General features: G+C 39.8%; 1 protein-coding gene across 1 annotated transcript in view; it reads right to left on the reverse strand.

Moving 5' to 3' along the window:
- The window catches only part of LOC128857430 (ubiquitin-like protein 3), a 39,260-nt gene extending 30,117 nt beyond the window's left edge, over nucleotides 1-9,143 (reverse strand). The window contains exons 1-2 of the mRNA XM_054093186.1: nucleotides 9,135-9,143; nucleotides 5,536-5,644 (exon numbers count right to left, since the gene is read on the reverse strand). Coding sequence (XP_053949161.1) covers nucleotides 5,536-5,644; nucleotides 9,135-9,143 — 118 coding nt within the window. The remainder of the gene's footprint in view (nucleotides 1-5,535; nucleotides 5,645-9,134) is intronic.
- Between the last annotated feature and the right edge of the window lie 333 nt (nucleotides 9,144-9,476).

A 9,476-nucleotide genomic window follows, 5' to 3' on the forward strand; every position in this document is an offset into this window, starting at 1 on the left:
TTTGAGTTGATGGCCACCACACAAGTACATATTCCATTTAGCAAAATGGGCCGAACTACCGAAGTGTAAAGCCTGTGTGTAATACGAGATGCTAGTCCCCATTTGATTCAGACAGCCTTTTTGGCCTTCTTTACTCTTGCCTCAATATTAGGCTTCCACGTAAGTTTCCTGTCTAATATGAGTCCAAAGTTCTCTTTCAAAGGAGTCTCCATACCCATGAAAATTTGCGTGCAGTCTATGTTTCCTTGTAAAGAGAATTAATTCAGTTGTTTTGGGGTTTAATCAGAGTTCCTTACTCTCTGTCCAGTTACTAAGCGTGCGCATGTTAGAGCGCAGAATATCCATAAGTTTGTTGTGGTACTTGTCTTTAACCGCGATTGCCAAATGTAACGTGGCAGCCCTCACTCTCTAGGGTCAGCAACAAGGAGTTCAGTGCCAAAATCCAGAGGAGAGGGGAGAGGAATACCTCCCTGAGGAATACCTCTGCATAGCTGCCCGATTATTATTGTGTTACCTAATCTGGCAGTTAGTTACCTTTCTTCTCACAAGTATATTCTCGATGAGAGTAGCAATATTAGATTCGACTCCAAAATCTTCTACAGCACACTTACAATGCTATTAAAGGCTCCTTTAATGCCCACAAAAGCTACCAAAGCATACTCTTTTCCTGCAGGAAAGACGTGAGACTGAAAGGTCTGAAGCCTGTAGGATTAGTGTGTGAGGACCTGCCTGCCTTAGGTATGAAGGAGACGACTTTCGTCTCCCTCCAATTTAGTGGAGCCCTAGGCGATTGTCCAATACATTCATTACCTAGCATGAGGAGCCTTGAACAGTAGTGATATCTGAGGTCACATGGGAAAAATCCTCAATAACTCCGCTATCTAATGCTCGCATATCAGCTATGAAATTACAATAAACCCTACAAGCTTCCGCTGTGAGCAATATTACCATCTATCGACAAATCGGATCTCATGTTTGGTATACTGGAATATTTCAAATAAGATCCTCCAAAACTCAACCATATTCCAAGTGAAGGTTTTCGCAATCGAAATCTGTTCTTGCGAATCTCTTCGTAGAAGAACTGCGAGAGACGAAAGTATCATAGGAAAACGGCAAAAAACCTCATTTTTGATGCCACAAAAAGTTGAGAGTTTTTGATGGTCGAAAGGGTGTTTAAATATGTAAGCCTCAAGAAGTAGAAGGTTCCTCATGAAAGCTGCATCCGACCAAACACACTGCTGGGTTCAGCATTATTTCGCGATATTTGTAGCTTACTTTAAAATTCATCAGCTCCTCCTTACATACTCCTTTGTTTAGATATTTTCTTGCCACCCATCATCGGATCTTCAATGCATGCCTGAGAACATACGACATGCATACATACATACATATATACATACATACATGCAAAGTCTTAAAGTGCAACACAGCCCTGCAGTGTCCATTGTCCACTGTCCACATTTCATCACAGCCTCATTAATTCATGTCATGCGCGCCAACTGCTGCAATGTTGCACATTTTCTTTCTTCATGTTCTGCATGCTAATTGAATTTGATGCAACAACATTGTCCGGCGTCATTTTATCACGCCTGCGTCGACGCTGCAACTCGACAAATGGAGATGACCGACTGACGACTATTCGCACTTTATTGCATTTCACGCATTTGTGCTCCACTTTGACCTAGCCGTTATTATTCTACATACACACATGCCTACATACATGCATACATACATGTGTGCAACTGATTGAAATCCCTTTTTGTTGTTGCTGCTGCTGCTTCCGCCATCCTAGTTCATGTCCCACAGCAATCAATTGTGTGTTCTGCGTTAAACAGGTCCGCAGCGTGTAATGCCTGCTTGAGCCGAAGATGGCGGCTAGGATGGAGCCTGTGACAGACAATCATTTTCAAGCTAAAAATAATGCGAGTCACTCACTACAGCTGTCCGAGAGCAAAGTGCGACAATTAATTTGTGTTAAGATTATAAATAATTACGCGAGTCTTTGTTGTTTCACGGACACCGACCGATTCAATGAGTTATTGCGTGGCGCTGGCGAGCGGTGGTGAGGAAAATGGGTATTATTTTCATTCCTAACACAAAAGCACACTTTAATAGAAATTCGAAAGTCAATGTGAGGGCGCGCCAAGTAGACGCATACACATGCACATAGACAAGGGTAAATGTAGCTATCATAAATCAATTTAAAGAAGTGTTCATTCAAAGGACTCGTAAGGTCTCAGAGCACGCTTTTGAGAAATATCAACAATATCACAGTTGTTGTAACCTAAAAGGGAATTTTAGTCATACAAACACATACAAGGAGAAGTCCAAAATAAACAAGACTGAGCTAAAATAGAAACGACAGAAGCTTTGTTCTGATAACTTCCGAGTTTAAAAAAAAAAAATAAATAAATAATTGGCGCGTACATTTCTGTTAGGTGTTTGGCCGAGCTCCTCCTCCTATTTGTGGTGTGCGTGTTGATGTTGTTCCACAAATGGAGGGACCTACAGTTTCAAGCCGACTCCGAACGGCAGATATTTTTATGAGGAGCTCTTTCATGGCAGCAAAACACTCGGAGGTTTGCCATTGCCTGCCGAGGGGCGATCGCTATTAGAAAAATGTTTTTATAATTTTGCTTTCACCGAGATTCGAACCAACGACCTCTCTGTGAATTCCGAATGGTAATCACGCACCAACCCATTCGGCTACGGCGGCCGCCGAGTTTATTTATCCAAAATAGTCCCCTTTGGCCTCGACTCACTGTTTTGAGCGATCAAAACGCTTTTCGAAGGATTGTTTCAGGTTATTGACCGGAATGTCTTTCAGGATATCGGCACAAGCCTTTTGGATGACCTCTACGGACGTAAAATGTTTTCTTTTCATGGCCAAATGCAATTTTCTGAATAGGTAGTAGTCACAGGGAGTCATATCAGGCGAATACTGTAAGTAATTGATGGTTAAAATGCGATTTCTAGTCAAAAACTCGGTCACAAGAGTGGATCGATGAGATGGTGCATTATTATGCAATTGCAATAGCGCCAGCTTCCTCCTTCGCGGTATTCATGGCGAACTCGACGAATGCGACGCAACAAACGCTCCAAAACGCCAATATAGAAAATTGCATTGACGATTTGGCCCATTTGCACGAACTCCTTGTGAACAATTCCCTTGAATTTTGAATTTGAAAAGGTCGAGCCAAGGAGTACCAGGAGATTTGGTGGCTCCTAAAACTCTCATTGCATTTAAAGCTCTGGAAAGGGGGTATATAGACAAGGAGGGAAGGAGAAAAGTATCCGAGAAAGAGATAGGAAAGAATAGAGACAGAGATAGAGATAGTTAGTTCTGTGAGAATTTTCCAGATTCTTTGGCAAATTTGTAAATATCCTCCAGTTTTAGAGAACGAATATTACTCATTCTCATGACATCGGAACCCAATTCTCGTAGCCTTGCTCTAGCAAAGGCCGGACACTCACAGAGAAAGTACTCTGTGCTATCCGCCTCCTCCAAGCAGGACAGGCATACCGGGTCCTCGATGATTCCAATGGTGGTCATATGCTGACCCCATGGGTTGTGTCCTGTAATGATACCGATAATCAACCGAATATCTTTCCTTCTAAGTTTTAGTAGAAAGTTTGACAGTTTTATGTTCGGACTTGTCACAAAACACTTTGCAGTTCTGCAGCGTTCCAGACCGGACCATCGCTCTTTATGTAGATTCCCTACAAAATCGCTGATCCAATTCTTGATTCCTTGGCACCGCTGATCCACGGTTGGCCAATTCGTCGGCAATTTCGTTTCCTTGAACACCGGAGTGTCCTGGAGCCTATATAAGTACAAGCCTGTTCTGTCTTGCGGCAGAGTTAAGCTTCTTCTTACATTCTTGAACAATCTTTGAGGTTTGCTTCGCGTTCTCCAATGCAGCCTGACTGTCCATGAAGACCTCAATCTGTTTCCTGCTCCATCTCCTCTCGATTATCCATTCGGCTACTTTTAGGATGGCAAAAACTTCTGTTTGGAATAAACATACACTTCTTTGCAGCCTGTATAGTGCCCGGATTGTGGACTTAACCATGCTCCGTCGTCACCAGACCACAGAAGCGTAAGTGATTATTGGTCTGATAAGTGCTGTGTATATCCATAGGACCACAGGCTCGACGGCATTGCTGAAAAATCTTCAATGCACGATTCACCTTCAGTGAAACGTGTGTCTCCCAAGTCAGCTTCTTATCCAAGATTACTCCTAGATATTTAACTTTGTTGGAAGGACCATTCCCTTGGAATCGTAAAAACAAATGAGCATCGACTGAAACGCGGTTTTTTGGGTGGTGGCTCGTCTTGGGCCTTTCATTCGGCACTTTGAGGTTTAGTTTCAGGTTCATGTTGGAAACACCAAGTTTCATCACCGGTTACAATGTTGTAAAGGAAATTGTCGCCTTTTCTCGCCTCTTTAATGAGGTCTTTGGAATGTTGAATTCGGAGCAATTTTTGGTCCTCAGTTAACTTGTGCGGAATGAAATGTGTTCGTAGCCCAAATGTTCAGTTAAAATGCGATAAATCGATGCTTTAGAGATATTCAACTCCGATTCCATGAATTTCAACGATGATTTCGGTTCATTTTTGATAAATTTACGCACAATTTTGATGGAGTTTTCGGTGATAACTGATTTTGTTCATTGTCCTCACAACCATCTCTGAGCCACACTGACACTTTAGACGCAATAACTTCGCTTCGACTGAATCGAATGTCACCAAGCTTTCTCTGGAAGTCAGCTAGAGATGTAACTTCCAATGCACTAACTTATTAAAAAGATGGCGCCATCAAAAACATTTTTATGACGCCAGTGTTACTTATTTTGGACTTCACCTCGTATGTTTGTATTAGATCGCTTTTGGTTTTATATGCTCTGGTGAACATTTTCCAGTCGAATTTATATAATATTTATGTTTATTCTAAGAAACTCGTATTTATTGTCCGGTTCGTTATATGGAAAAGAATCAAAAGTCAACGAGAATTTTGAGCTGCTTAAAACTTGCACTTGATTATGTTAAAATTTAATTTTCTTCCATAAAAAGCATACGTTCGGAAGTCTGAAATAGAACAATCTCAATGGCTCAAAATGAGGTGGGGAGTAATACGTACACTAAGTTTTGATGAAAAAAGTTTGGATGGAAAAAAAAAAGTTTCGATGACCGACGCCTACTTAATAGGGCTAAAAAAATTAATTAATATACGACATGTTTCAGCTGCACTTTTGTTTAAAAAGTAATAATGAAGCAAGACTTCCCGCAAATGCTGAAAACTTACTCCCAATATTTTATTATTGATCATATTTTGTACAAAAAGTAACTGAAATTCTTAAACAATAGCATTTAAATTTTTATTTAAAAAAACGACTCTCTGTACTTTGCCACTTGTTTGCACTCAAAATCTTGATAAAGCTTATAAATAATGTAGTAAAAAGCTAAACGTAAATGCGCTTGTAATCAGCGTTGAAAAACCCACAAAAAACAACAACGCCCGTATTTTTACTCACCTTCAGGCCAATTATCGAATACTGTTTGTGCGATATCACCAGCAGAATCTGATGGATTAAATAGGAATTCTTTTGTTTTGCCACTAACGAGTATTAAACGTAAATTTATCTGCAAGAGAAGAAAATAAGAAGACAAAGAGCGCAAATTAGTAACCGTTTTACGGTATAAGAATATTTTGCATATACACAAAAACAACAAATTTATTATTTATGGTGAAAGTATTTTTATTCAAAGGCTAATTTAGGCTATTAATTTTCGGTTCTAAGTTCACCTTGGCTTTATTGATTGTCCCTGGCGCATTTTTCCGATGGAGTTCGACTTTGATTTTAAATTTGAATTCACTGAAATAATTGGCGCATTGAAAGGCAAACTATTTATTATTAATACATACATACATACATACACATGTAAGCCAAGGTGGACACATACATGTGTATGTATGTATGTATGTATGCAATTAAATGTGAATAAATATTTGGAGGGATGCGGAGAAAAAAATTCTTGATTAATATGAAAATCAACTAAACGACTTTCACTCACCTCAGCGACGACGACCTCCAACGCCGTTAGCAAAAGTCATTAGCTATAATTACAAACGGCTTTTGACTTCTATATTTATGGATTACACGAATATGTTTTGAAACTTACATACACATACATACACGCACACACACGTATATACGATCTGTGAAATATTGCGGGTTAAGTGCTACAAAAAGCTCGTTCGCACTGCCAATCTAAAGTGACAATGCGGCAAACAAACTGTCAAGTCATTTGCTGATTACTCGCCTTTTTTGTTGATGCGTTGCGCTCACGTACCCAAATGGCATGTCAAAGCAATGTACCTACACGTATTTTGTAAACAAATGATTTTGTGTGTAAATATACATCTTTGTTTTGCTATACCGCACACACACACACACATGTACACATGCACAAAATTCGTTTAGCATTACTTTCGTGACAGATGAGAAAGTAAAAGACCGTTATTTTGACTATAGAAAATCCCACACAGTTATTGGTAATCAATTTGAAGCGTAAAACGTTCGCGCAAAGCATACAAACTTGGCTTTATAAACAGTTATCAATTCGAAGCGTAATCGATTTAATCATTCAAAGTTTTTATGTTAATTTGCCGTCACTGACACCTTTGGTCGGGGGTTTGGTGTAGATGGCAGTAGGATAAGCTTTTCTTTTCTATTAAATAAAAGCGCTCTTTAAGAGGTGATTAAATTGTGCAAAATTATTTCCGACGATTTAACTGATAACTACCACTTTTCAATTGCAATTAAACTTAGCACTTTTTAAACGGTATTTTTTACATGATTTTAAAATAAGATGGAGACTCAAATTCATCTCGTATAAATCAAAAATTTTAAAGTTTATGCTCGTTGACAGTTCGCACTAAAAAAGTTCTATTGCTGGTTTTTGTTTGTTCCATTCAGTTGTGAGTTACAGGGTGTTAACAGTAGAAGTCAACAAAGCGAAAACTCGGTACATTTCACAGTTTTTCTTTGACAAGAGGGAAAATGCAAGCCAGATCGCTGAAGTTGTGAATGGTGTTTACGGTGCCAATACTGTATTGGTGCTCACACTCACCAACGTAAACGTACGCGCGTATCAGCTGACACGATGAACGGTGGTGAGAATTCATTTCCTTGGGGCTCTCATTCTACGGGCCTACGGGCGTAAGTTTATGTTGGTGAGTGTGAGCATCATAACAGCTAATTACGTGCAAATTTGGTTTCCTCGGTTCTGTTCAGACATTTTTGATGTTAAAGAAAACGACGATAAAATTACATAAATAATCGAAGTTGAACTGCTTAGTAGCATCGCCCAGGAGCTAAAGATCTACCACAAACAAGTTTTAAATCCTTTGCGCAAAGCTGGATTCAAAAAGTACACGATCATGTCTCGATTATAACCAAAAACATGTTGGATCGAATTTCCATCTGCGAAGCCTTTACCAAGCGGAATGAAATCGAACCATTTCTTAAGCGGATGGTGACTGGGGATGAGAAATGGGTCACATACGGCAATATTGTGCGAAAACAATCGTGGTCAAAGCGTGATGAAGCAGCACAAACCAGGACTAACAGCCAGAAAGCTTCTACTACGTATTTGATGGGGCTTGAAAGGAATCATTTATTATGAGTTACTTCCGTATGGCCAAACACTAAATTCAGATCTCTACTGTCAACAACTGGACCATTTGAAGTTAGCAATTGACCAGAAACAGCCACTAGAAATCGGCCAACCGAAGAAGTGTTGAGTTCTATCAGAATAACGCAAGGCCACACACGTCTGTAGGGACTCGCCAAAAATTCCGAGAGCTTGGTTGGGAAGTTTTACTGCATCCACCACATAATCCGGACCTGGCACCAAGCGATTACCACCTTTCCCTCTATTGGAAAACTTTCTGATGGATAAGAAATTGGTATCAAGAGAAGATTGTGAGCTTCGATTACTAAAGTTTTTCGCCAGTTAGGACCATGAGTTCTTTGAGGGAGGCATTACGAAGCTACCATTAAAAATGGCAGAAAATTATACAACAAATCCGTTGCATATTTGACCCAAATCGGATAATCAGAAACATCTTAAATAAAGTTTAGAATTTTACGCAAAAATCAACGATTTATTTTTTTCCAAACATAAATACGTATCGAAAAAATATCCAGAATTGTTCATTTAAAAAGCGCGCGTTACCCATATGTATACATTTTTTTTGTTGGAATTTTAGTACAACTGTCCTCTATAGTGCCGCAGAGTTTGAGGATGATCGGTCAATTGGCTTGTTTTTGGCACTTAATTATATCAGTCCACCGCAGGTGTGCTCTGCGATTTTCACTTTGGATAAAAATATCGAACAAAGAATTGGTCTTAAATTTTGTGTTTTGAATGGGATTTCGTGTGCCGAATCATTGAAAATGCTGGTGTTGCAGAAAGCCTATGGCGAGTGTGCTTTATCAAAAACACGGATCTACGAGTGGTATAAGGCTTTTGAAGAGGGCCGAGAAGTCATGGAAGATTTGCCCCCATTCTGGTCGCCCATCAACGTCTTCAACGAATGAAAACTTCAAACGTCGACAAAGTCAAGGAAATTAGGCTGGAAAACCCTTATTTAAGTTTGAGGGAGGTAGTTCGTGACCTTAGCAACAGTTTACACCATCAATTGGGCATGCCACGCGTGACTGCTCGACTCGTTCCAAGAGAGTTGAATTTCTTTCAAAAAATTCATCGGAAGAATGTGACTGAAGACATGTTTGGGCAAGTGAATTCGGACCCAACGTTTATCCAGCGCATCATAACAAGTGATGAGATGTGGGTATATGAGTTTGACATGCAGGCATCTGAATGGCGCTATCCACAAGAGCCGAAACCCAAAAAATCACGTCAAAGTCGGTCAAATTCGGTCAAAAGTGAAAGTCATGCTACTCGTTTTCATTGATTTTCATGGTACTGTGCACTCGGAATCTCGGAATTCGTTCCAAATGGTTCTTCGGTAAGTAAAGAATATTATTTGAGAGAGAATGTGAATCGGCCCAATTTGTGGAAAGAAAACTCATGGATCTTGCACCATGATAACACACCGTCTCACAAGACTCATATTGAGAACACCTTTTTAACCAAAAACTCGGCAAATATAATCGAACAACTATCGTATTCACCGGATTTATCCCCTGGGACGTTTTTCCTTTCCCAGAACTTAAATTACATCTCCGCGGAGGCCGATTGAGGTCATTAAGGATAATTCGCTGAAGGAGCTAAAAAAGATATTTTGAAACGTGTTTAAAAGGTGCTTTGGTGACTGGATTAAGCGTTGGCATATGGGTATTGCTTCGAATGAAGCCTATTTTGCGTTTTATTGAACAATTCCTGGCCCTTTTTTGACCGAGGGTATATTTGCTTTGGGATGCATCGATTGTTCTGGCACAACAAT

The sequence above is a fragment of the Anastrepha ludens genome, chromosome 3, assembly GCF_028408465.1.
Source record: "Anastrepha ludens isolate Willacy chromosome 3, idAnaLude1.1, whole genome shotgun sequence".
Taxonomy (NCBI): Eukaryota; Metazoa; Arthropoda; class Insecta; order Diptera; family Tephritidae; genus Anastrepha; species Anastrepha ludens.